The following is a 27,964-nucleotide window of genomic DNA, read 5'->3' on the forward strand; positions in this document are numbered from 1 at the left end:
GTCCTGCTCCAGGCAGAGCTCAGCTTCAACAGAAGAGCAATTCCCAGCTACTAAACCAGGGACCATGCAGTGGTTGGATCAGATTCTTCCTGGGGTCCTTTCCAGCCTGGCATTCTGTGACTCTGTGGCTCAGTGGGAATCTCAGCTGCCCTAACTGGTCCCTCACTGGACTCTGATTTCTGGAGGTCCCTCCCAACTCCTTGCATTCTGTGCTTCTGTGACTGTGCTGGCAGCTCCTTAGTATCGCAGAAGTACCTTCACAATGCAGAAAAGTCTTGGGTGGAGGTGTGACTCAAGGGCCTTAAATATGTTTCAAGATATCACCAGTTGATGTCCTCAGAAAGTCCTGATTAACACAGATACTTCCCCCTTTGTTCTGCTGCCTCCATCTCTGCTCTGGTGAGACTCTATCTGGAACACTGCATTTAGTTCTGGCACCCCCAGATAAGAAGGATGTAGAACTGTTGGAGTCAGTCCAAAAGAGGCCACAAAGATGATCAGAGGGCTGGAGAACCTCCCCTTTGGGGACAGGATAAGAGAATTGGGACTATTTGGCCGAGAGAAGGTTCCAGGGGGACCTTAGAGCAGTCTTCCAGTACCTGAAGGGGGTTGCAGGAGAGCTGAAGAGGAACTTTTGACAAGGGCCTGGAGTGACAGGATGAGGCAATAGAGCTGGAAGAAGGCAGATTGAGACTGGAGGTTAGAAAAAAATTCTTTCAAGTGAGGGTGGTGAGACACTGGAACAGGTTGCCCAAGGATGTGGTTGAGGCATCTTCCCTGGAGGTGTTCAAGGCCAGATTAAATGAGTCCTTGAGCAGCCTGGTATAGTGGAGATATCCCTGCCCATGGTAGGGGTTTGGCACTAGTTAAACTTTGAGATCCCTTCCATCCCATCACATTCCATGATTCTATGATGATTTACACAATGGGTTTTATGGGAGTGCCATTATTCTCTGGTAGCTACCAACAGCACTGGATGAAATGTGCAGGTATCCATCTATTCCTCATTAATAGCTTGGAACACTGTTACTCTAATGACTCTAAACGAGAAACTTTCCATCTGCAAGCAAAATTTCCTTAGTGATAATCTAGGATAATTTTTAGCCTAACAAGATCTTGTTGCTACTTATAGAGCGTGATTAATGGTTAATATAATAAGAAATACATTAAATAGCCCATTCTTAGCACACTAATGTTTGCACCAGGATGCAATTTGCACTCTATTAGCTCAGTCACTTGGCTCCACAGCTACATCTGCATGTGGATAATGCTTCCCTTAAAAATCTGTTACAGCTTCCAAGGTAGCATGCCTTGTGAAGACTTGGAAGCTTCTGTTCCAAGATGATCAGGGGGCTGGAGCACCTCTGATATGGGGACAGGCTGAGGAGCTTTCGTTGCTCAGCCTGCGGAAGAGAAGGCTCCAGGGAGACCTAATTACAGCCTTCCAGTACCTGAAGTGGACTACAAGAAAGCTGCAGAGAGACTTTTTGAAAAGGCCTGCAGTGACAGGATGAGGGACAATGGCTTGAAATGAGAGAAGAGCAGACTGAGATTGAATGTTAGGAGCAAGTTCTGTACCACAGCGGTGCTTGAATACTGCAGCAGGTTGTCCAGGGGCAGATTTGAGGCCTCATCCCTGGAGACATTCAAGGTGAGGTTGGACAAGGCTTCGAGTAACCTGATCTAGTGGAGGATGTCCCTGCTGTCTGCAGCATGGTTGGATTATATGACCCTTGGAGGTCCCTTCCAACCCAAACCATTTTATGATTCTATGAAGAATCTTAAATGCCCTCAGTAATCAGAGCATTGGAGCAGAGCAGGTTCCACATGAATATAAGGAAAACCTTTTTCACTGTGAGAGAGACAGAGCCCTGGAGTAAGCTGTCCAGAGAGTTTATGAAGTCTTCTTCTATAGAGACATCCAAGACCTGCCTGTATGTGTTCCTGTGTGACCTGCCCTGGGTGATCCTGCTGTAGCAGAGAGGTTGGACTGGATAATCTCTGGAGGTCCCTTCCAACTCCTGACATTCTATAATTCTGTGAGTATAAAAGTCCAAAGATAACAAAGAAAGCAGAGTCTGCACCACAGGAATGCACCACAAAATTCCTCTTCCATGCAAACAGCAAGCAAAATAAATACAAATTAATAACTGAGTGCTGTCCAAGATAAGAGAGGATATATTTTTTGAGGGTCAAAATTATCTTGGACGATCTGCAAAAATCTGTTGACTGGGACAAAAAGAATTTTCCCCACAGCTGTGCCTGAATAGAGGGGCAAGAGAAGAGCCTCTGCAGGCCTCAACCCTGCCAGAAACCCTGCTCCAGAATCCAGACCCAATCAGACTCATTACAACATAAAAAAGTAGATTTTGAGCCCCTGAAATTTGCAAAGGCCCACCAGAAGTCCTGTGCCTGCAGTGCAGATTTTCCCCATTTCTGATCCCAAGTCATATTCCTCCCCTCAAAGTTGTGGCACGGGCAGCAGAAGCCATCTTTCACCTTACCAGTAGCTCATACCAAAAGATGCCACCAGTGCTGGTTCAGCTCTTCCACTTACAGAGGGGTTTCATTTCATGGATGTATTCACCCAGACATAGATATTTACGATAGCTGCACATCTTCTGCAGACAGCTATGAAGAAGTGTGGATGAGCAGGGCCCATTTCCTCTGTCCCTCTTGAGTGGAGAGCCCTGGTCTTCTCTTGACCAGCTCTCATAAATACAGGACTTTTCTAAGCAGGGAATGCGATGAAGACCTGAAGACTTCCTGACTTTACTTCCTATCTGCATACATAATCTGAGGAAGCAAGCCTGTCCAGTGCAGCTCATCTGGAGCTCTGAGACTCCCAACATGAGAGACATGGGTCTGCTGGACTGAGTCCAGGGGACGCCAGGAAGATGGTCAGGGGGTTGGAACACCTCTGCTATGGGGACAGGCTGAGAGCGCTGGGGCTGTTCAGCCTGGAGATGAGAAGACTCAAAAAAATCTTAGAGTTGCATTTCAATATCTTGAAGGGAACCTACAGGAAGGCTGGGGAAGGGCCTGTGGTGATAGGGTGATGGGAAATGGTTTGAAACTGGAGCAGGGAGGTTTAGGTTGGACATCAGGAGGAAGTTCTGCACAATGAGAGTGGTGAGACACTGGAACAGGTTGCCCAGGGATGTGATTAAGGTCGTATCCCTGGACACATTCAAGATCAACCTTGATGCGTCCCTGGGCAGTCTGCTCTAGTTGGAGGTGGCCCTGTTCACTGCAGAGAGGTTGACAAGACGAGCTTTGAGGGTCCCTTCCAATCCAATCTAATCTTTGACTCTAGATGTTTCCAAAATCAAGGGATGCCAGTAGCAAGTCAGGAGATCAGTACTTTTGGAGAGAGCTCTCCTGACTTGCTTCTGGCACTCACTGCAGACCCACGGGTGACAGTGATTAACAGGACTTACAGACAGGGCTGGTTTCAAACTCAAATCTTCGGCTGAAGCCACCATAGCCAGCAGCAGTCCGAGCGCGGATCTGGAAGACGTAGACTGAGCCTGGCTTCAGGCCATCTGCCGTGATCACCGTCTCCTTGGATCTGATGATGGTGTAGCTCGTCTCCTGGTCCTGTTCCCACCCACCCCCAAAAAAACCACAAAGTTCAAACACACAATAGTGATTCTCAGAGAAGACAAAGAGAGACTCTTAACACCCCCCTCAGCAACGTCACAGAGCGCAACTGAAATGTGCACTTCTCAGGATCTTGTCCTCACACCAACCCCCTGAAGGTCCTTGCTGCAGTACAAGACTGGGACTGGAGCATCTCTCTTATGAGGAAACGCTGAGAGACCTGGGAGTGTTTAGTCTGGAGAAGAGAAGGCTGAGAAGGGACCTTACCAATGTCTACAAATACATGAAGGGTGGCTATCAGGAGGATGGAGCCAGGCTCTGCTCAGTGATACTCAGTGATAGGATGAGGGGCAACAGACACAAACTGGAACACAGACGGTTCTGCTTCAACGTGAGGAGAAACAGCCTCACAGTGAGTGTGCTGGAGCCTTGGAGCAGGCTGCTCAGAGAATCTCCTTCCCTGGAGATTTTCAAGACCTGTCTGGATGTGTTCCTGTGTGACCTGCCCTTGGTGATCCTGCTCTGGCACGGGGGTTGGACTCTATGATCTCTGGAGGTCCCTTTCAACCCCTACCATTCTATGTTTCTATACAAAATTTGTTATAAGAGACAAAATCAAATCTCAGAGGACTGTAGGAGATATGAAGCAGAGGGACTTTCCACCCAAAATAACAATATGGGGACCTAACTGGCATCTGCAGTAGGAACACCTTTTAGGGTTTACTTGGTCCATTGCAATAGAAATTGGCAGTCCAATGGGGCTGGACCAGATGATCTCCAGAGGTCTCTTCCAAGTCCTCACATTCTTTGATTCTGTGATCCTACAAACATCAGTCCCAAGGTACAGGTGGATGGGAAAAAGCCCCAACACCTCAGGAAGGAGTTTTCATTTATACTAAAAGGCAGTTAGGCCTAAATGGGGTAAATACACTATACAACTTGATGGGGGCATTTCCAGAACCAGAACTTAGACCTTGGGAAGGGAAGAATAACCTAAAACTCCAAGAAAACACTGAATTTTGCATTGTTCTTCTGAAGCAACGAAGTAGGAAGAAAAATTGCTGAAATAAATCTTCATTTGCATCAGTTTGTAATGTGAGAGAGTCTCAGGGCTTTGATTAACATTTCTCTCAAATGCTTGGTAATTACTCTTGGAATTATTTACTGTAACACAACCCAGACAAGAGCTCATAAATTAAGGTCTAGAAATTTGGAAACTGGTTTTCATTTGCCATTCTCTCCCAGGCCCTAGTAACGATGTGGAAACAAATAGTGGTCAAAAGGCTCAATGTCCATATGGAGATGGGGCACAAGTGGTGTCCCTGGAGGGTCTGTACTGGGGCCAGTGCTGTTCAGTATCTTAATCAATGATACACACAGAGATCGAGGCACCCTCACCAAGTCTGCAGATGACACCAAGTTGAGAGGTGTGGCTGATAAGATTGAAGGCTGGGACCTGGACAGGCTGGAGAGGTGGGCTGAGGAGAATCTCATGAGGTTCAATAAGGCCAAGAGCAAGGTCCTGCACTTAGGTTGGGGCAATCTTAGATATCAGTCCAAGAGATTCCACACAAAGAACACAAAGAAGCCTCTTCACAGTGAGGGTGTTGTAGCCCTAGAGCAGGTTGAGGAGAGAGGTTGTGAAGTCTTCTCTGAAGACATTCAAAACCCCTTCAGATGTGTTCCTGTGTGAACTGCCTTAGGTGACCCCGCTCTGGCAGGGGAGTTGGACTGGATGATCTCTGATGGTCCCTTCCAACCGTCACTATTTTGTAACTCCATGAAGGGATAGGCAGGTGTTTCTGGTAAGGGACAGATGCTGCACTCCCAACCCCTCTTATTTTTAGCAGGCTCTACCTTAACATGCTCAGGCTGGAGAGGAATCACCAGGCAGATTTAATGCACTCATCTAAGAGCAGAGGCACGCTGATGGAAAACAACACCCTCATTTCAAGTCTTCCTAATCATTTACTGCAAAATCAATCTGACATTGATTTATGCATAAAAGTGGCTCCATTCCCTTCCCTGACTCAAACAATTCTAAGGAAGAGAAGAGGACATAAAGAGAAGGCACTTGGGGTGCTCAGCAATCGCCCAGCCGCACCTTTTCAAAGTACTTGATTTCGTATTCCAGGATGATGCCGTTGGGTCGGTCTGGCTCCTGCCAGGAAAGGGAGATGCTATTTTTAGTGATCTTCCCCTTTTTCACACTACTGACTGGAGAAGGTGCTGCGAGACAGGGAAAGAAAAAAACACCAACCAGAAACAGAGACAAAAGGCATGGTTAGTAAAGTAGTCAGCCTGTGCTGAGGTCAGACCCCACAGTGCACCCTCAAACACCAGGCAGCTCTCAGCCCCTGCAGATCTGCTTTCACCTTGGTGCTATTTGCATATTTTCAGCTGGGCTCACACAGATTTTCAGCAGCTGAGGATCTAAACCAACATCACCCACACTCCCAGCAGCCTAACAACATCATCTCCTTGGAGTGAGTCCAGAGGAGTGCCACAAGGATGATCCATAGGCCTGAACTCTTCTGCTATGAGGACAAGCTGAGGGAGCTGGGGTTGTTCAGCCTGGAGAAGACTCCAGGGGTGCCTTAGACCTGCCTTACAGTACCTGAAGGGATCTTACAGGAAGGCTGCAGAGGGACTTTTTCCTAAGGGTGTCTAGAGATAGGACAAGGGGAATGGTTTGAAGCTAAGGGAGAGCAGGGTTCGACTGGATCTTAGGAAGAAGTTCCTCAGTGGTGGGGGTGGAGAGACTCTGGAACAGGCTGCCCAGGGAGGCTGTGGATGCCTGCTCCCCGAGGGTGTTCAAGGCCAGGTTGTATGAGGCCTTGGGCAACCCAGTCTAACTGAGAGATGTCTCTGCCCATGACAGGGATATTGGAGTAGCTGATCTCTGAGGCCCCTTCTGACCTAAGCTATTTTATGATTCTATGAACTACCATTAGCAGCTTACACATCAGCACATTTCAAGCACTTTTCAAGCCCACCAAACCCATAAGCTTGCCTTTCCAAACCTGTCAGCATACACTGACTACCCATTGCTTTTTTTCAGCTCTTTTGAAGGCATGCATTTATCAGGAGGCCGAAGATTATGTGGGATCCTCAACGATGTCCTTTTTCGCTTGTACACTAGTTACAGCCCAGGCATCTTTCAGCCTGCTCCTTCCAGAAGCAAGGAGCAGAGCAGCTGAGGCCATTAGGACCTTTCTAATTCAATTGCTCTCCATAAATATCACTGGGGTGTTACAGCTCACAGAGTGATGCTAATTTCCTTGCAAATGGCAACTGTAAATATTTTAATGGCAATCAGAGGTTGGGAAGTTCATGGTGTGCTGGAGGAAGCCACAGCGTGAAGGCACCTCTAGCAGCTCTGCTTAGTATTTTAAGATGCAGCCCAGAAAGGTTATCTGCCCTTTGCAGAGCACCACAAACAGCCTTAATCCTTTGTTTTCAATCTGATATCTGCAGAGACCTTCCCAAGTTGTGGTTGCTACCAGTCCTGTCAGCTCCCTAGCAAAAAGTTGCTATGGGCAATGCAACCCTAACACCCCCAGGTATTTCATGCCAGAGATTAGGGAACAACAAAATGGAAAGAAAGGCTTAAGACCGAGGAGGGAAGATTTAGACTGGAGATTAGGAAGAAATTCTTTAGATTGAGGGTGGTGAGACACTGGAACAGGTTGCCCAGGGAGGCTGTGGATGGTCCCTCCCCGGAGGTGTTCAAGACCAGGTTGGATGAGGCCTTGAGCAACCTAATCTTAGTGGGAGGTGTCCCTGCCATGGTTGGAACTGGATGATCTTCAAGGTTCTTTCCAACACAACCCATTCCATGATTCTATGAATTAAATGAAAATGGGCCAGGAGAAATTAAATCTTTTAATTGATAGAGCCAAGAGCAGCTTCTCCAGAGAAAATCCAGCCTACATCTGGCCTTTAAGTCACTCTCTGGACATGCTCACTGTTGGCAAGGATTGCAGAGGGGCTGAGGACACCCGCAGTAGACACCTTTGTGGCCATATAAGGCACTGAGTGCAAAGAGCAGTAGCAAATGGCCACTTTTGATCTTCCAAAATGTACTGAGAACTAGAAAGAACACAAAGATTTCTGCTGCACACAGGACTACCTGATTACCATAACAGTAAAAAATAACTCAACTCATGAAGTAAAATAAAGATAACAAACAAATTAATCTTGCCAGGTTTGAACTTCAGCCAGAAAGAGCAAGGGAAGAGCTCCAGACAATTATTCCTGGACTGAAGGCTAGCAGCAAGCCTCCTCTTCTAAATCAAGCTCTCACATCTCAGACTCTTTCCAGCCTGTTCTTCTCCCTCCTGCTTATGAATTTTTCCCCTCCTTGGCTCTTGGAGGATCCTAAAAGGTGTTGGCCATTTCCATATTGTTTTCTGCTGGAGAGCTGGCATCAAGCTGCACATGCAATGCATGCTTTTGAGCTGTGCATCCACCACTGTGCTCACAAATGCTCCACTGAAGCAAGTAAAAACCACCTCGGTGTGAATGATGATCATGTTATTTATGCAGGCACCACGCTGTGATCACCAGCAATTTCTCATCCTCAAAAGTCACCTTACCCTTGGCTGATGTCCTCCACAAATGCTTGAGCTATGTTTTTGGGCAAACTTTTAAGCTGTCTGGAGAAGAGAAGGTTAAGGGGAGATCTCATTGCTCACTGCAGCTACCTGAAAGGAGTTTGGAGCCAGGTGTGAGTTGGTCTCTTCTCCCTAGATCAAGTGACAGGAGAGACCTCAGAGCAGTTTTCCAGTACTTGAAGGGGGCTATAAAAGAGCTGGGGAAGGACTTTTGACAAGTACTTGGAGTGACAGAATGAGGGGCAATGGTTTTGAGCTGGAAGAGGGCAGGTTGACACTGGAGACTAGGAAGAAATTCTTTAGAGTGAGAGTGGTGAGACACTGAAACAGGTTGCCCAGGCAGGTTGTGAATGCCCCCTCCCTGGAAGTGTTCAAAGCCAGGTTGGGTGGGGCAAGCAAGCTGGTCTAGTGGAAGTTGTCTCTGCACATGGCAGGGGAGTTAGAACTGGATGATCTTTAAGGTCCCCTCCAGCCTAAACTATTATATGTTTCCATGTATAAATCTCTCTCCATGCAGTTTCCCTCCACGTTCAGTGGTGGCTCAGCTAAATGTTCTGTTCTACTAGGGATAGAAAAAGGAGGAAAATAAGCCGAGGTGTAACTCAGGTCTGGGAGGAAATGAGCAAAGGAGTCACTGTACCCTTTCTGAATCTCCTTCCAAAGAAGCATTAAAGTGTAACCAGGAGATAAAGGCCAATTAAAGTCGTCTCAATAAATCCTAGCGGCGCTGGGCTGGTGGGGCAGCTACTCTGCATCCTCAGCACACAGAGATTGCCAGGAGGGAAGAAGGGAAGGAAGTGAAAAGTCTTTTAGAGTTTTCTTTGTCAAACCAAAGGTAATCCAAGCCAGGCCAGCGGACAAAGCCTGCAATCATTCCATCTTAAAAGCCTGCAACTGGATACTGTGCTATGTGATCCCAGGAAAAGCAAAGGATGACTTCAGGCTTGCTTTGCAAAGGTCACTGCTTCTGCAAGGGCAGCATCTCTTAAACAGAAACCAAGCCAAGCAGTGCTTCCCACATGGAGAAAAAACAAATTCACACCAGAGGAAAGGTACACAAAGCTGTAATCTGGTGCTCTTCACGCAAGCTGGCAGAAGCCTTGCTCAGATCCCTGCCTTTCCACCCCAAAGGGTGGATGTACATCCTGAGCTCTTTGCCTGTTGCTTTACAAGTAAGGCTGCACACATGCATTTATTTCTCAGCCAGACACTCCAAAATCCAAAAGGGATATGGCATCACTGGTGGGGAGGTTTGCCATTCATGACAGCAGCCAGAAACGTGATTCATAGATTCATGGGTTGGAAGAGACCTTAAAGATTATCGTCTCCAACCCACCCTGCCATGGGCAGGGACACCTCCCACTAAACCAGGTTGCTCAAGGCCTCATCCAACCTGGCACTGAACATCTCCAGGGAGGGGGCATCCACAATCTCCCTGGGCAACTTTTTCCAGTGTCTCACCACCCTCACTTGAAAGAATTTATTCTTAATTTCCAGTCTCAATTTCTCCTCTCCCAGCTCAAAGCCACTGCCCCTTATCCTGTCACTCCAAGCTCTTGTAAAAAGTCACTCTCCAGCTCTTCTGTAGCTCCTTCAGGTTCTTGAATGCTCGTCTAAGGTCTCCCTGGAGTCCTCTCTTCTCCAGGCTGAAAAGACTCAACTCTTGCAGCCTGTCCCTGTAGGAGATATGCTTCAACCCTTGGATCCTCCTTACAGCCATCCTCTGGACCAGCTCAAACAATTCATGGCCCTCTTATGCTGGGGGCACCAGAACTGGACTTAGTGCTCTATGTGGGGTCTCAGCAGAGCAGAGCAGAGCAGAGGAGCAGAATCCTTTTCCTTATCCTGCTGGCCTTCCAACTGACAAAATTTTATGACTCAATTCTGAGTCCCTCAAGCACGTGGGGCAGAAGTTGGAGTCTAAGTCACAACCTGAGTTTTGCACTATTAAGTTTAGTGTCACCAAATGTTCTCCAGTTTGCCTGATAATAGGTTTCAAAACTTTCTGTCCCCTGAGGACAAGCAGTGGCAAAGCACGCCTGGCTAGTTAGGTGTCAACCCATGACAGGAGTTAAACAGGTTGGACCTCAATTTGCAGGTGTTTGTAGATGCTTCTGAAAACTGTGTCCAGGGAATGACAGGTCCTTGGACCACATAGCAGTAAATGACATTTCAATTCCATCTTACTTATTGCAGAGAGGTACATTTTATCCACAGGATTAACTCCAAGCACCTTGCCAACCTTGTCCAGCCCTACCCCACGGTTCATAAATGGAGATCAGCTGCCTTCAAATGATTTTTTTCAAGGTATTTCTTGAGCAGCTGGGAACTTCCCGCTGCTCCTTTTCACACATTAAACATCAAAACCAGAACACAATCTTCACATTTCCTTGGCAACAAATATCCAGTGTTTCTTCATGTCTTCTACCTCCCAAGATGAACACCTGAGGCAAATGCCAGCTCTTAAACCAATTTACAGTCTCTGTTACCTACCTCCACTCTGAATGCCTCCAAAACCTGAGCTGCCTTGATGTGTGCCTCTCAAGTCAAGCAGTCAGTGGTCCCGTCAGAAGGCAGGGCCTCATCTGTGTAACATGCGTCCATGGCTAACGCAAGCAATCAGATTGATCTCCCATGACAAGTAGTGGCCTTTCAGGTGCTTCTCTCCCCAGACCCTATGTCACTAAATGCAGCTCCTCGAGCTCAACAGCAGAACGTGACTTGAAGCTTGACCACAGAGCCAAAGTGCTCCCAGACCTTGCTGCCTCACAGGTAGACACAAGCTTGGCTTTGTGCAAGGTGAAACCCAACCTGATGCCTAATTCTCATGGAACAAGACTGTTCTTTGACAGTTTCCCTCAGATAAATGATGCATATCATCTGTCTGTACTTCTGCAAGGCCTCTGACATAGACCACTACAACATCCTACTTGCCACTGGAGACATACAGATTTGATGAGTGGATAAGGAATTGGCTGGATGGCCACATCCAGAGGGTTGTGGTGAATGGCTTGAAGTCCAGTTGGAGATGAGTGTCAGGTGCTGTCCTTTGGGCATCCATGCTGGGCCCAGTGCTGTTCAGTATCTTTATCAATGATACAGACGGTAGGATTGAGTGCACCCTCAGTAAGTGTGCAGGTGACACCAAGCTGAGTGATGTGGTTGACAAGGCTAAAGGATGGGATGGGGCCATCCAGACAATCCTCATTGTCATCCAGGCTGGCTGATGATGAGATTGAGAGCAGCCCTGCAGTAAAGGATCTGTGGGTGCTGATGGGTGAGAAGCTGGACAGAAGTCAGCAACAGGCATTTGGAGCCCTAAAGGCCAGTGGTAGCCTGGACTACATCAAAAGCAACATGGCCAGCAGATGAAGAGAGGAGATTTTGCCCCTCTGCTCTGCTGAGACCTCATCTGGAGTACCCTGTCCAGCTCTGGAATCCTCAGCACAGGAAGGACATGGACCTAACGGAGCAGGTGCAGAGGAGGGACACGAAAATGATCAGAGGGCTGGAGCACCTCTACTATGAGGACAGGGCAAGAGAGTTGGGGTTGTTCAGCTTGTAGAAGGCTCCAGAGAGACCTAATAGCAACCTTGCAGTACTAGAAGGGGCCTACAAGAAGGCTTCAGAAGGACAGTTTCAAAGGCCTGCAGTGACAGGACAAGGGGCAATAGTTTGAAATGACAGCAGAGTAGATTTAGACTGGATGTTGAGTAGATTTAGACTGGATGTTAGGAAGAATGTCAGCACCATGAGGGTGCTGGAACACTGCCACAGGTTGCCCAGAGAAGTGGTTAAGGCCCCATCCCTGGAAGTATTCAAGGTGAGGCTGGATAAGGCTCTGAGCAACATGACCCAGTGTTGGATGTCTCTGCTGACAACAGGGGGATTGGACTAGATGAGCTTTGGAGGTACCTTCCAACCAGAACCACCCTAGGATTACCAGCGGCCCCACTGCAGAGAAGTGCTCATGACCAGATGGTACCAAACAGAACAAACACCTCAATTCATTGCTGTGTTAGAGAGAGAAGTGATCTGCAAGCAGCTTGCATTATTAGGGGGACAATGGTTCACTGGTCACTTCTGCCTTGTGTAACAGCTCAGAAGATACACCTATCTGAGTCTGGATCCAATGTGGACTCCAGGGGTCTGAAAGGTCTTTTCCAACTGGAACAATTTTAGGATTCTATGATCTATCATTGCCAACTCCTGCTCCAGCGAGTCCAGGTCCTTATTGTGACGGGGCACCAGAACTGGAGGCAGTGCTGCAGGTGGGTTATCAGCAGAGCACAGCAGAGGGGCAGAATCCCCTCCCTGTCCTGCTGCTCTCACTGCTTTGGATGCAGCCCAGCACACAGCTGCCTTCTGGGCTGGCAGTGACCATTTCCAGCTCATCTCCCAGAAGACCTATCACAGACAGCTGTGGAGTAATGAGCACACTCATCTAGAGCAAAAGGGAGTCTTGCTTCCAGCTTCTTCACCCACCAAACACATTGGATGCCTTACCAAGAACATCAGTGCACGAGGGTTTTAAGGACTCTTTTTATAATGAGGCTACCAAGGGCACCACGCTCTGAACGCCTGCAAAAACTCACCTGTGTTTTGCAGAGACTCCAAAGCCACCACAGACAGCAAGGTGCAAAATCCCCTTCATTAAGCTACAGAATGTTAACACTTCCACCACCACCACCCATAAATAAAGATTAAAAACATTGGTCTGCCAAGATTGCCCATGGCCAGGGGCACTGTTCAGGAAACTTGCTTTCAGTGGCCAGGCTGAGCTGCCATGCATCCACACCTTCAGCAGCACCAGCCCTAAGTTCCTGCTCAGGTGGACAGGTGGGCTGTCATTTGTCACAGAATCACAGAATGGTTAGTTTGGAAGGAATCTTAAAGATTATTCAGTTCCAACTGCCTGCCATGGGCAGGGTCACCTCCTCAAGGCCTTGTCCAACCTGGCCTTGGATAGCTCCAGGGAGGAGCATCCAAAACTTCCAGATCTTTACCCGGATCCAGGGAATCAAGAGGGAGACAGAGCCTTGGAGCAGGCTGCCCAGAGACGCTGTGAAGTCTCCTTCTATGGAGTAATTTGAAACCTGGCTGGATGCCAGCCTATGCAACTGCCCTAAGTGACCCTGCTCTAGCAACGGGTTGGACTTGATGATGTCCAGGAGTCCCTTCCAGCCCCTACCATTCTGTGACTCTGTGATATTAGGGCATCAGGCTTTGCATGGGCTCAAGGAAAGGGCTCTCTGTTGCCTGCACCCAAGGCTGAGGTCTACCTGAGATAAAGGGTTGCTGGAGCAGGGAAAAAAAAGCATCAGTACCTATTTCTAAGAGGGCCATGAAGATGACCAGAGAACTGGACAACCTCCCCTATGGACACAGGCTGGGAGAATTGGAGCTATTCACACTGGAGAAGGCTCCAGTGAGACCTTAGAGCAGCCTTCCAGTACCTGAAGGGGCTACAGGAGAGTTGGAGAGGGACAATTTACAAAAGCTTGGAGTGACAAGATGAGGGGCAATGGCTTTGATCTGGAAGAGGAGAAATTGAGACTGGAGATTCGGAAGAAATTCTTTTGAGTGAGGGTGGTGAGACACTGGAACAGGCTGCCCAGGGAGGTTGTGTATGTCCTTTCCCCAGAGGTGTTCAAGACCAAGCTGGATGAGGCCTTGAACACCTGGGCTAGCAGGAGGTGTCCCTGCTCATGGGAAGTTAGAACTAGACAACTTTCAAGGTCCCTTCCAACCAATCATTCTATGAATCTTTCTACAGGGCACAGATCCACAGGGAATTGTCATTTCTAGTGCCTCTGGAAATCAAGACAGGAAGTTTCTCTCAAAGTTGGGAAACAGTTTGTGGTGAAGACCAACACCAGCTTCTTTCACACCACAGAAGAGCTGCGATTTCCCTCTGTTCCATTAGTGGTTTAGCTGTGAAGCCTAAGAATAAACACAATTGACTCACAAGGCTCTCATTATCCATTCACTCCCAGCAAGGTGATAAGGACTCCAGCTCTGATCCATCAGCATACTTGGGGAAAACGCTTAACTGGAAGCACAGGAGGACTACCACTGCTGTCAGCACTTCACTGGATTATAGCCACAGGGATCAGCATTTTGCAGTAGAATCTCCTCATTATTGACCACATTTATCAGGTTAGCTTCCAGTACACCTCACCAGCACCTCTCCCATCATTAGGAACTTAATATCTCATCTGCATGTAAGCAAAAGCTTCCTTCTAAACCTCACAGGCCATTAAAAACAAAACCAAAGCTACTGAAGACTCATAGGATTTGGGTTGGAAGGGACCTCCAAAGGTCATCCAGTCCAACTCCCCTGCAGGCAGCAGGTACACCCTCCACTACATCAGGTTGCTCACAGCCTTGTCCAGCCTCAGCTTGAATATCTCCAGGAATGTGGCCTCAACTCCAGCCTTCGACTCTCAACTTCCTGGCAACCTGTTGCAGTATTCAAGCACTCCCATGGTTCAGAACTTGTTCCTAACATCTGATCTCGATCTGCTCTTCTCTTATTTCAAACCATTGCCCATTGTCCTGGCACTGCAGGCTTTTGGAAAAAGTCCCTCTGCAGTTTTTTTGTAGCCCCCTTCAGGCACTGAAAGGCTCTACTAAGTCTCCCTAGAGTTGTCTGCAGGCTGAACAACCCCAGCTCCCTCAGTCTGTCCTTCTAACAGAGGTGCTTCAGCCCTTTGAGCATTTTTGCATCATAAAACCTTCATCTTCCTGCTCCCCCTCCATAACTCACCTCTGAGTTCCCCTGCTGGTTCCTTTCCTCACACCACAATTGCTGTATCCTTCTTCCAGCTACTCTCAAACCCTAAACCCAGGGACATCTCTCTCTAGCCCAGGTTGTTCAAGTCCTCATCCAACCTGGCCTTGAACACCTCCAGGGAGGGGGCAACCACAACCTCCCTGGGCAACCTGTGCCAATGTCTCACCATCATCATTGTCAAGAATTTCTTCCTAATCCCCAGTCTAAATTATAAAAAAACAAACCAATCAAGCAGGTTCTGTTGGAATAACCTCCCAGAACAGTAGCACCTCCAAGTGACTACTGCTGAGACGCAAAGTTTCTAGTAAGCTCTCACCCAAAAGCCCGCTGCCGCCCTTGGTTTCAGACGGACAGGATAATCCTGGGTCAGGGCAAATGCTTCCCAGGCTCGCCCTGTTTCTAAAGGAAATGACAAGAAAAGAGTCAAGATTTCCCAAATCTCATCCTGGCTGCCAATTCACATCCTGCACAGGTTTGTGTCACTGAAGCATGACCATGGGTACCCATCTCATCTTGGCCAAGGTCAGTTCTTTGAGGTTCAACAAGGCCAAGCACTGGGTGCAGCACTTGGGTCATAACAACCCCACAAATGCTCCAGGCTTGAGGCAGAGTGGCTGGAAACCACTCAGCAGGCAAGGACCCGGGGGTGCTGGCTGACAGTCAGCTGAAGAAGCTATCTTGCTGGTTGGACTTGATAATGTCAAGATCTTCTCCAGCCGGAATGATTCTATGTTTCTGTGTTCCAAGCACTGAAATGAAGCTAACCAGAAAACCTGGCCCAGAACAAAGTGCACTGCAGGTGCTTGGGAAAACATCTCCAGCTACTTCAGCTTCCTGAGGGGTAGCTTTGGGAGTGTGGAACATAGGAACACGGAAGAGAGGGGAGGAGAGAGGGGGAGAGAGGAGGAGAGAGGGGAAGAGAGGGCAAGAGAGAAGAGAAGAGGGGAAGAGGGAGGGGAAATTGGGAGGAGGGAGGGCAAATTGGGAAGAAGGGAAGGGAAGGCAGGCAGAAAGGCAGGCAAGGTGGCAGCTTTAACACAGGGCTTCCCAGGAGGCAAAGAAGTGATTGTTTGGGTACTTGGGGAAAAGGGGAAAGTGCTTGAGGGACCTGGTGGCTTCCTGCTGTGCTCCATTTCTAATGTCAGGAAAAACACTGTGCATTTTGAGGGAATTCAAAAGGGAACTGGAGAACAGGCACAAGCTGAGAAAGCTATGAACAGAGACCAACACCAGCAGAGCTGTTCAGTCCTGAGGAAAAAGAGATTGAAAAAGAACAGGAGTCTCTGAGGAAGTAAAAGGCTGCTGTGTTTGGAGCAAGACAAGCAAAGAACTGAACTTAAGAACAGCTTTCTAAGGAGAAAATTAAGGAAGTACCAAGAAAAAGCATCCAGTGAACCTGTGGCATCTGCACTTTTGGAGGTCAGATGAGAACACAGAATCACAGAATGGTCTGACCTGGAAGGGACCTTAAAGGTCATCTAATTCCATCCCACCTGTCATGGATAGGGGCACCTTCCACTAGACCAGGTTGCTAAAGGGCTTATCACAGAATGGTAGGGGTTGGAAGGGACCTCCAGAGATCAACCAATCCAACCACCACTGCCAGAGCAGGATCACCTAGGGCCAGTCACATAGCAACACATCCAGGCTGGTTTTGAATGTCTCCAGAAAAGGAGACTCCACAACCTGTCTGGGCAAAAGAAGATAATATTTAGCTTTCTGGCTCTGCCAGTGACTTGTAGCATGACCATGGGCAAGTAGTCACTTCACCTTTGCCTGCTGTTAGCTGTGCGATGAAGATCCTGCTAATTCCTGTATCTGTTTTGACTTCAGGGGCAGGAACTAACTATTCAGCTGCTGCCAGCAGAGCCTTTGCTGTGGCCTGCAGGCACTGCTGCAAGGCAAATGAAGAAAAGGAAAATACCTGCAAGCACTACTGCTGGCAGCCAGATTCTTCTGGTTAAATCACAAGCAACTGGGCGACACCACCCTGAGCTTAGACACAGAACAAAAGCCCTACATGAGCAGCAGAAAGGAAAAGGACAGGCAAAGTGGTGGGAAAGGCTTCTTTCCATACTTTAATACTCTCTCCAGCTTCTGTTTCCAAGTGAAAGTGCTGGGTGTGTGCTTAAAGAGGAGTGCTGTGAAGCTGCGGAGATCACAGCCCAACAGCACACTGCTCAGGATGAACAAGAAGTTCCCCGTGGATGCTCCAGACAGGTCCTGCACTCGGGTCACAACAACCCCATGAGTGTTCAGGCTTGGGGCAGAGTAGCTGGAAACTGTTCAACAGAAAAGGACCTGGTGGTGCTGGTTGGCAGGTGGCTGAAGGTGTGCTCAGGTGTTAGCCAAGTAGGCCACCAGCATCCTGGTCTATATCACAAAAAATGTGGCCAGAAGGACCAGGATAGGGATTGTTCCCCTGTACTCATCACTGGTAAGGTCACACCTTGAGCCCTGGGATGAGTTCTGGGGCCCTCGCTACAAGAGGGACATTGAGGGGCTGGAGCAGGTCCAGAGAAGGGCAACAAATCTGGTGAAGGGTCTGGAGAACAGGGCTGCTGAGGAGCATACGAGGAACTTGGGGTTGTTTAGCCTGGAGAAGAAACCTTAGAGCAGCCCACCAGTATTTGAAGGAGGCTACAGGAGAGCTGTGGAGAGACTGAAGAAAGGCAGGCAGTGACAGGATGAGGGGTGATGAGACAAAGAAAAACACAGCCCAGAGAAGTTGTGGAGGCTCCAAGCCTGGAAGTGTTCAAAGCCAGGTTTGATGAGGCTTCGAGCAGCTTGGTCAAGTGGGAGGTGTCTCTGCCCCTGGCAAAGGGGTTAGAACTAGATGATCTTCAAAGTCTCTTCCCATCCCAAACTATTCTATGTTGTTCCTAACATCCAATCTCAACCTGCTATTCTCTCATTTCAAACCATTGCCCTCATCCTGTCACTGTAGGCCTTTGGAATTTGTCCCTCTGCAGCCTTCTTCTAGCACCCTTCAGGTACTGGAAGGCCACTATTAGGTCTTTCCTGAACCTCCTCTTCTCCAGGCTGAACAACTCCAACACTCTTGGCCTGTCCTTGTAGCAGATGTGGTCTAGACCCCTGATTATTTTCGTGGCCCTCCTCCAGACCTGCTCCATCAGGTCCATGCCCTTTCTGTGTTGAGGGCTCCAGAGATGGATACAGTACTGCAGGTGAGGTCTCATCAGAGCAGAGCAAAGGGGCATAATCACTTTTCTCCATCAACAAGCTGCACAACACCTTGTTTCCACAGGGCCAGGGCTCAGACTACTTAGGCTTAAGAACCAGAAACTGAACCCTGTGGGCCTCTCCACGATCCTACTCCCCAGGATGTTGCCTATCAGGATGACTTTTCTCTCCTTAAAACGTGGCCTGCATAGCTGTGAGCTGCTAACATGAAATGGCATTAAGAAGGTGAATGATGGATGCTGTGCATCAGGCAGGATGATTAAGGAAGTACGTGGTAGATGCTGGGGTATATTAGCTTCTCCGCCTCCTGACATGAGAATTGATCACCCCTAATCCATGGCAGAAACAAACCAGAGGTTAGCTCCTCTCCAGCAATTCAGCTCCTGTTCTCCTTTGTTTACACCACCCCCACCCCCTCCTCTCTTTAGAGCAAAGCCCATTAACCAGCACTGGTTTTAACTGAACTGAGATCCCAGCAAGGTGCAGAATTGATCCTGTTTTGACAGGGCTGCTCTCCAGCGGGGAGCAAAGGTGAAGCGTTCCCATTATTGAGGGCACAAGAAGAACAAAGAGTTGGGTTGGAAGCAGGAAGTGATAGCACTGAAGTATTCAAGTGGTGCTAGGCTGGAGAGCTGGGCAAAGAGCTCTCATGGTCAACCTTGTAAGGATAGGTATAGAGTCCTGTATCTGGGGAATAACCCCCTGCACCCCTGTACAGATTAGGGGTTGACATAGAAAGCAGCTCCATGGAGAAGAACTTTGGAATCCTGTTGAACAAGAAGTTCTCCATGGGACAGCAATTTGTCCTTCTGGCCAAGAGGGCCAACAGTGTCCTGAGATCTATTAAGAAGAGTGTGGCCAACAAGTCAAGAAAACTTCTCCTCCCCCTCTACTCTGCCCTGGTGAGACTGCATCTGGAGTATTGTGCCTAGTTCTGGGCTCCCAGTTCTAGAGGAACAGGGATATACTGGAGAGAGTCCAACAGAGGCTGCAAGGATGAAGGGAATGGAACATCTGTCTGATGAGGAAAGGCTGAGAGACCTGGGGCTGTTTAGCCTGGGGAAGAGAAGGCTGAGAGGGGATGTGATCAGTGTTTATAAATATCTGAGGAGTGGGTGTCAAGAAAAGAGGTTTTGGAGTCTCATGCTCTGGAGACTTTCAGAACCCATCTGGATGTGCTCCTGTGTGACCTGCACTAGAACACCCTGCTTTGGTAGGTGGGTAGGACTTGATTTCCAGAGGTCCCTTCCAACCTCTACCATTTTGTGGTTCTGTGACTGTACCTCCCCAGAACAAGAAATCCTCTCAGAGAGCTACACAGTTCAGCAGCTTCTGCAGAAAGAACGAGATTCCAAATGGTTTAAACTCTGCACAACAAACACTGGACTCAACCCAAACCTGGTGTAGGCTCATTTAACTTGAATTTGCAAATTGCAAGGCAGCAGGTAAAGCAAGATAATCCATTTAAGATCAATTTCTCCAGACTTGAAGGCCAGAAGAGGTAATTTAGCCCTCCCACAAAACACCACTGAGTTTTCATCTTCCTTTCAATCAATAATGATCCTCCCCTGGGGACAGATGACCAGCCTCCACCATGCACTGACCTGCTGCCCTTTTTGTCCAGGCTCCTTCATTACAAACCCACATCTGCCATCTCCTAGGAAAATCTGTCTGGGTAAAGGAAGGGCAGGGTTTGAAAAAGGGGGCAGACTTGGTTAGAAGGGGGTAAGAATGTGCACTTGCAGCCCGGAAGGCCACTCATATTCTGGGCTGCATCGAAAGTAGTGTGGTCAGCAGAAGGAGAGAGGTGATTCTGCACCTCCACTCTGCTCTGCTGAGACCCCACCTGCAGTGCTGTGTCCACCTCATGCCTTCAACACAAGAGAGACATGGACCTGCTGGAAAGGGTCCAGAGGTGGCCATGAAGGCCATCAGAGGGCTGGAGTACCTCTGCTATGGAGACAGTCTGAGAGTTGAGGTTGTTCAGCCTGGAGAAGAGGAAGCTCTGAAGTGACTTCAAAACTGCATTTCAGTATCTAAAGGAGATCTACATAAAGGCTGGAGAGGGACTGTTTAAAAGGGCCTGTGGTGATAAGACAAGAGGCAGTGATTTGAAACTGAAGCAGGGGAGATTTAGGTTGCACATCAGGAGGAAGTTCTGCACAATAAGGGTGGTTAAACACTGGAACAGGCTGCCCAGGGATGTGGTTGAGGCCCCAGCCCTGGCGATATTCAAGGTAAGACTTAATGTGGCCCTCAGTAGCATGACCTAGTTGGAGATGTCCCTGATGCCTACAGGGAGTTGAGCAAGATGACCTTTGGAGGTGCCTTCCAACCCAAACATGCAACCTGTGACAAGTCTCTACAATTCTCTGAAAGGAGGCTGGAGTGCAGTAGGGGTTGGTCTCTTATCCCTAAGAACAAGTGATAAGAGGAGAGAAAATGGCCTCAAGTTGTGCCAGGAGAAGTGTAGTTTGGATATGAGAAGCAGCTTCTTGACTGAACAGGTTCTCAGAGACTGGAAGAGGCTCCAGAAGGAGGTGGTTGAATCCTCATCCCTGGAGGTGTTTCAAAGAGGCAGAGATGTGGTGCCGAGGGCCATGGGTTAGCACCAGCCCTGGTGGAGTTAGAGAATGGCTGGCCTGGATGATCTTGAAGTGCTTTTCCAATCTAAAAGGTTCAATGACAACTGAAGCTAAAGGACTACTGTACACTAGTCTAGCAATTAGTAGTGAACACCAAAATATGAAACCCCCCAGAAATCACTACAAGAGATATTTGCTGAGAACCTGAAAGGCAAACCAGCAAAGGACTCTTGAAATATAGATGTAGACACGTGCACACTTCCATGAGTCATCCAGAAGATCAAGAAGAGCCTTAAGTAAGGCTGAACTGCTTCAAGTGTACTTTTTAAAGCAGAATGTCCCCTGAAGCCTGCCAGTGCATTTCCAAGCAATTTGGCAACATTTAGCAGCCTATCTAAACGATGAAACCAGCCTGATTTTACAGAGCCTGCAGATACTGAGCTGCCTGAACTACCACATCCAAGCAGGGGAAACTGTCCAGACGTGTTTTTGTACTATGGAGCACCAGAGAAATCAGCTCCATGAGTTAGCTACAGATTGGCCTTTGCCTACCAGTGATGACTGCATCTAAGACAAGTAGAAATAGATTTTCTCAGTGTTTTCATCCATTCAAAACATTACACAGTTAAGAAAACACATAAGAATCCCAGCCAGTTGTAGAGCTACCAATAAACTGCTTGGAAATACCTTGGAGACACCTTTCAATACCTGAAGAGGACCTACAAGGAAGCCAAGAAGGGACTTTTGACAATGGATTGTAGTGACAGGGCAAGGGGCAATGGCTTTGAGCTGGAAGAGGTATTCAGATGTTGAAATGCAGCTCTAATGTCACCCTAAAGCATTCTCTTATCCAGGCTGAACAGCCTCAACTCTTTCAGCCTGTCCCCATAGCAGAAGTGCTCCAGCCCTCTGATCATCTTGGTACTCTCCTCTGTACCCACTCCAGCAAGTCCATGTCTCTGTTGTGCTGGTGGCCCCAAAGCTGGACACAGCACTGCAGGGGAGGTCTCAGCAGAGCAGAGGGACAAAATCACCTTTCTCCATTTGCTGGCCACATTGCTTTGGATGCAGCCCAGGAAGCCATTGGCCTTGAGTCTTGCATATGCTGAACAAATGAGGCTCACAGGTTCCCTCCAGTATTACTGGGGCACTGCCCATTTTCAAGCTGGTGGAATAAGCTGTGTTCTCTTGTTTACTGTGAGACCATAGACCTTGGAGTCTGGCTGTGACATTTAAAAGGGCCATTAAATGCTCTCTCTTGTCGCGAGCATGAATCTTGTCTAACACACAGTTTATTAGAATCTCAGTGATCTAATTTTCAACATCACCTCTTTCCTGACAAGACCCGGGATGGTCACTATGATAAAGCTCTAGGAACTCAAAAAACATATCTGTCACTGGCTCAGTAATAAATCTGCTGCTCTCTGCTCCATCTTTTCCTCAGCCATTGACATCCTGCACTGTGACTATGAACAGAGTGACTGAAATGTAGACTCCTGCAGCTGGGGAAGAACAACCCCATGGGCCAGTGCTGTTTGGGGACCAACCTGCAGGAGACCAGCATAGGGGAAAGGGATCTGTGGGTCCTGGTGGACAACAGGATGCCCATGAAACAGCAATGTGCTCTTGCGGTCAAGAAGTTCAAGGGCATCTGGGGTATTAGAAGGGCTGTGGTGAGTATATCAAGAGAGACTCTCCTCCCCTTATACTCTGTCCTGATGAGACCATATCTGGAACATTGCACCCAGTTCCGGGCCACTCAGTTCAAGAAGAATCTCAGGAACTGTGTGAGAGAGTCCAGCACACAACCCTCCAAGGAAGCGGGCATGCATGACCCCCCTGGGCAGCCTGTTCCAGCATCTCACCACCCTCATTCTAAAGAATTTCTTCCTAATATCCAGTCTCAATCTCCACTCTTGCAGCTCAAAGTCATTGCCTCTCATCCTGTGACAATAAACCCTTGTCAAAAGCCCCTCCTCAGCATTCCTGCAGCCCTCTTCAGGTACTAGAAGGCTACTCTAAGGTCTTCCTGGAGCCTTTTCCTCTCCAGGCTGAACAGCCCTAACTCTCCCAGCCTGTTCCTATAGTGTTCCAACATGAGTTGGAACCAGATGATCCTTAAGGTCCCTTCCAACCCAAACCATTTCATGATAAATATCAGAGAACCCCAAGGTTATTTTAACGGGGCTGTGGGAAACATCTGGTGCCTCTCTAAGTACTCTGCTACCCCCTGACAGGACAACTCCTCAGATGATGTGAGCACCTCTCTGGCAGGCTCTTAAGTCTCCTAAACTAGATTAATCTCCACGCAGCATAGAGCAAAGCTACAGATACTGCCCATAATGGTCTGAAGTGGCAGCTCCCATGATGGATACCTGCATCCTACCTGCAATTATGGCTGTCTCTTAATAGCATTAAGATGGCTGTAAGATACTAATTACCAAAGAAGCATTTTGCAATTGTACTCAATCATCCCTTACTCCTGACAAAGTCACTTTTAAATAAACAGGGATTTGGGGTTTGACATCACCAAAGGAAAAGGAGTTTTCTTTTTTCATCTGCTTTCACTTTCCAGGTGTGATGAAGCAACAATTCCCTGTTTGCTGCAGTCCTATCAGAGCTTCACTGCAGCCATTTCACTGCTGTTAAGAAACATTTTAGCAATCAGCAGGAGGAAGCACAGAATCATAAAACAATCTCAGCTGGAAAAGACCTTTCAGATCATCCAGTCCAGACATCACCTAACTCCACCAGGGCTGGTGCTAACCCATGTCCTTCGGCACCACATCTCTGCCTTTTTGAAACATTTCCAGGGAGGGGGATTTGACCTGTGCATATCTTGGAGAACCTTTTTGGTCAAGAATTTCCCTCTTACATCCAACCAAACCCTCTCTTGAAGCCACTTCCTCTCCTCCTATCACTCATTCCTAGGGAGAAGAGACCAACTCCCACCTCACTCTAACCTCCTTTCAACAAGCTGTAGAGAGCAATGAGGTCTGCCCTCAGCCTCCTCTTCTCCAGATTAAAGAATTCCCATTCCCTCAGCATGATGTCATGACCTGTTTGCAGGCTCACCTTTACTTAACAGTACCAGCAGATCCAAGGCATTCCCTGTGCCTTGTGCTGATGTCATTAGATAAAAACTATCTCTAACTCTCACAGCCTGTGCAGATAGTGGTGAACAACACAAGTCAAGAACTTAACCCTGATGTTAGATGTCTCCCTGGCACTAAATCTCAACCTAAATGTGTCCCTGACCCTGGGAGAAGAAAAGCTGATTTCCAAGCAGGCATGTGAGAGGGATGTAATGAGAGTTGCACCAGGACATGGAAAGACATCAACAAAACCCTGGCTGACTGCAGTAGGAAAAGAATGAAGCCAGTAAGAAGCAATTTCTGCCTCTCCCCTTTCAGTGCTACCTCCTGACAGTAAAATAAACCGACACCACATGCAGCACTGCCTCCAGCACAAGAAAGACATGGAGCTGCTGGAGAGCATCCAGGGAAGGCCACAAAGACGATCAGAGGGATGGAGAACCTCTGTTATGGGGACAGGCTGGCAGAGTTGGGGCTGTTCAGACTGGAGAGACAAAGGCTCCAGGAGACCTTAGAGCAGCTTTCCAGTGCCTGAAGGGGGCTAGAGGAGAGCTAGGAAGGGACTTTTGCACAAGGGCTTGGAGTGACAGGATGAGAGGCAATGGCTTTGAGCTGGAGGAGGGGAGATTTAGACTGGAGATTAGGAAGAATTTTTTTCCAGTGAGGGTGGTGAGGCACTGGAACAGGTTGCCCAGGGAGGCTGAGGATATACTCTTCCTGGAAGTGTTCAAGGCCAGGCTGGATGAGGCCTTGAACAACCTGGGCAAGTGGGAGGTGTCCCTGCCCATGACAAGGGGTTGTAACTGGATGATTGTTAAGGTCCTTTCCAGTCCACACCATTCCGTGACTCCCTGTGTGGGATCATGCAGCACTACAGACCCCAGAAAATGTGCAGTAATGGCACAGATATTTTTTCTACTGTTCAGGCGAGCACAGAGACAAATGTTGGGGTCTGCCTCTGCCTGCCTGTTTCTGCAGGGCTGTTTTATGACACAGTTAATGGCTTGGCATTAACAAAAAAGCAGCCACAGCCTCACGCTGCAGCAATTGCAAATGATCCTTCCCTCTCAGAAAATGAGGAAGGGAGGCCTCTGGGTGACCCCTTTAGAAGCATTTTATTCGTCATGGAGGGAGGGATGCTGGAATAAACACCTCAAAGTGTAAGTGTGCAGATGATGCCACAATGGATGGTTACCTTGTTTAGCATCAGCTCATGCCACAGATTTATCGCCGTGCTCTTAACACATGCTCTACATCTTCCCTCTTTCCTGCCCCACTCCCCTCCCCCCCATCACCATTTCCTGCTAATTGGAGCTCAGTCTGTGAGCAGTAATTAAAGCTCTCAGAAATGCTGCCAGCCACTGCACCTTTTTTGTTCTTACAAGTTACTACCAGCATCTTCAAGAAGACTTCATCAACCCCTGATAAAATGTAGAACTGCTGGAGAGGGTCCACAGGAGGCCACAAAGATGACCAGAGGGCTGGATAACCCCCTCTATGGGGCCAGGCTGGGAGGCTTGGGGCTGTTCAGCCTGGAGAAAAGAAGGCTCCAGGGAGACCTTAGAGCAGCCTTTCAGTATCTTAAGGTGGCTATAGGAAAGCTGGAGAAGGACTTTTGACAAGGGCTTGTAGAGGCAGAATGAGGGTTCTAGTGGGAGGTGTCTCTGCCCATGGCAGGGGGTTGAACTGGGTGACCTTTGAGGTCCTTTCCAACCCAAAAACGGAATCACAAGGAATCAGGGAATACATCCATTTGGAAGAGACCTTCAAGACCATCCAGTTCAACCCTTGACCCAGAACTGAAGAGTCAACACTAAACACTGGTCCCTACACACCAGATCCACAGGCTGCTTAAACACCCCCAGGGATGGTGACTCCACCACTGCCCTGGGCAGACCGTTCTAATGTTTGAGAACCCTTTCAGTGAAGAAATATTTCCTAATATCCAGCCTGAACATCTCCTGGTGGAGTTTGCAACCAATTCCTCTGGTCCTGTTGCTTGCCAGCAGGGAGAAGAGGCTGCCCCCTCCTCACTGCAGTCTCCCAGTCTGTCAACTGATAAATCTGTGAATCTTCTCACACCCCCTCCTCAGGATGGGCAGAGTCAATGTTCCAACCTTCCACATAATTAACGTCATCTTCATGATGTGCTTTCCCTTCACCACTCCCTCCCCTTCCCCACACAGGAATCACCCTGTCACCAGCTTTGCTCCTTCCATCTGATTCATTCTGCTCCTAATCACTAAGCAGACCCAGTTTTGGGGAAGAGCTGCAGCAGTCCTAGGCACAGCTCTGCACCTGGCTGCCTTTTGCTTACCTCCTCCCATCTGACATTAAAAGGCAGCACTTCAAACTCTCACACAGTCACAGATTGCTTTGGGCTGGACGAGACTCTCAGAGGGCATCTTGTCCAACCCCCTTGCACTCAGCAGTGACACTTCCAACTGCATCAGGCTGCCCAGAGACACATGAAGTCTGATCCTGAATGTCTCCAGGAATGGGGCCTCAACCACTTCTCTGGGCAGCCTGTTGCAGTATTTAACCACTCTCATCGCGCAGAACTTCCTCCTGATGTCCAGCCTGAATCTCCCTTGCTCTAGTTCACCATTAAGTTCAAACATTACCTATTAAGTCCAATGGGATAGGAGCCACATGCAGGGCCCCTCCCCAGAGCACATCTTTACTTCCATGAGGCAAGAGACTTGAGAGCCCCATACTTCAGATACTTGAATGTTCTCCCCTCAAACCACCATTGCAACCCTCTGGGCACCTTACTGGGGCAGAGCCAGGGGGATATGAGAGCAGAGAGAGGGCTGTGTGACCACAGATCATAGCATTCTAGGGGAAGACAGACTGACACAGCCCTGTGTGGTGATATCCCTGGCTTGGAGGTCACCTCCTCACCAGCATCTGTCTGATCACAGAGTTGCAGAATTGTTTGGGTTGGAAAAGTTCTCTAAGGTCACTGAGACCAACCATTGACCCAACACCACCATGGCCATTAAACCATGTCCCAAAGTGTCATGTCCACAACATTTCTTGAACTCCTCCAGGGACGATGACTCCACCACCTCCCTGGCAGCCTGTTCCAATGGCAAATCACTCTTGCAGCAAAGATTTTTTTTCCTAATCTCCAACCTAAAGCTCCCCTGGCATAATTTCAGGTCATGTCTTCTCCTTCTATAACCTGATACTAGACAGAAGACCCCAATCCCCAGCTCACTGCAATCTCCCCCCAATCCCCACCTCACTGCAATCTCCTTTCCAGCAGTTGCAGAGAGCAGTGAGATCTCCCCTTAGCCTCCTTTTCTCCAGACTAAACAAACTCAGTTCCCTCAGCTGCTCCTCACCAGCCCCACTCTCCAGACCCTTCACCAGCTTCACTGCACTAAATGAGATGCTGGGTCATGATCCAGGTTCCAAAGTTAAGAGGCAGAGAAACCAGGATGAGCTGAAGTCTTTGCTAAGCTCTCAAGAGGATAAACAAAATGTCAACATCTTTAGCACTTCATTACTGCCATGGCTTGATTTTGTTAAGAGCTTTTTTTGGCCCCTCATCAGCAAATGGTTGCCAAGCCACTCCAGATACTGCCACAGGCCGAATAAAACCCAACCTGTTGACCGAAAACATAGCATTTGCCATCCTCCTTCACAGGAAGGCAAGAGGATAGGGATTTGAGTCCCATTTCATCACCTGGGCAACTGGAATTTGCAACCACTTGGAATGGACATTGTCACATCATGGACAGCTCTGGTTTCAGCAGATAAACCACAGGTGACAAACCAAAGGTACTGTAGGCAAAGCCTTGCACTCAGCTGGACTTGGATCAAATATGAGCTTTCCTGACTGATGATAGAAAAGAGGGAATAAGGGAACTGTCACTGTTGCAGATAAGATTTGGGACCCTACTTCAGCTCACTGAACTGGATAAACATGCTGCTGACTGACATTTCTGCTTCTCATGCTGCAGTGAAAAAGAAACCACAGGCACCACAGGATCACAGACTAGTGGGGGTTAGAAGGGACATGCAGAGATCATCCAGTTAAGCCCTCCTGACAGAACA

General features: G+C 48.3%; 1 protein-coding gene across 10 annotated transcripts in view; it reads right to left on the reverse strand.

Annotated features, from left to right (window-relative positions):
* The window catches only part of EPHA5 (EPH receptor A5), a 220,036-nt gene that overhangs the window by 67,769 nt on the left and 124,303 nt on the right, over positions 1-27,964 (reverse strand). For all 10 annotated transcript variants that reach the window (XM_064148552.1, XM_064148551.1, XM_064148550.1 and 7 more), the window contains 2 exons: positions 5,708-5,832; positions 3,441-3,600 (listed from right to left, as the gene is read on the reverse strand). In XM_064148552.1, coding sequence (XP_064004622.1) covers positions 3,441-3,600; positions 5,708-5,832 — 285 coding nt within the window. The remainder of the gene's footprint in view (positions 1-3,440; positions 3,601-5,707; positions 5,833-27,964) is intronic.

Source organism: Pogoniulus pusillus, chromosome 9, assembly GCF_015220805.1.
Source record: "Pogoniulus pusillus isolate bPogPus1 chromosome 9, bPogPus1.pri, whole genome shotgun sequence".
NCBI lineage: Eukaryota > Metazoa > Chordata > Aves > Piciformes > Lybiidae > Pogoniulus > Pogoniulus pusillus.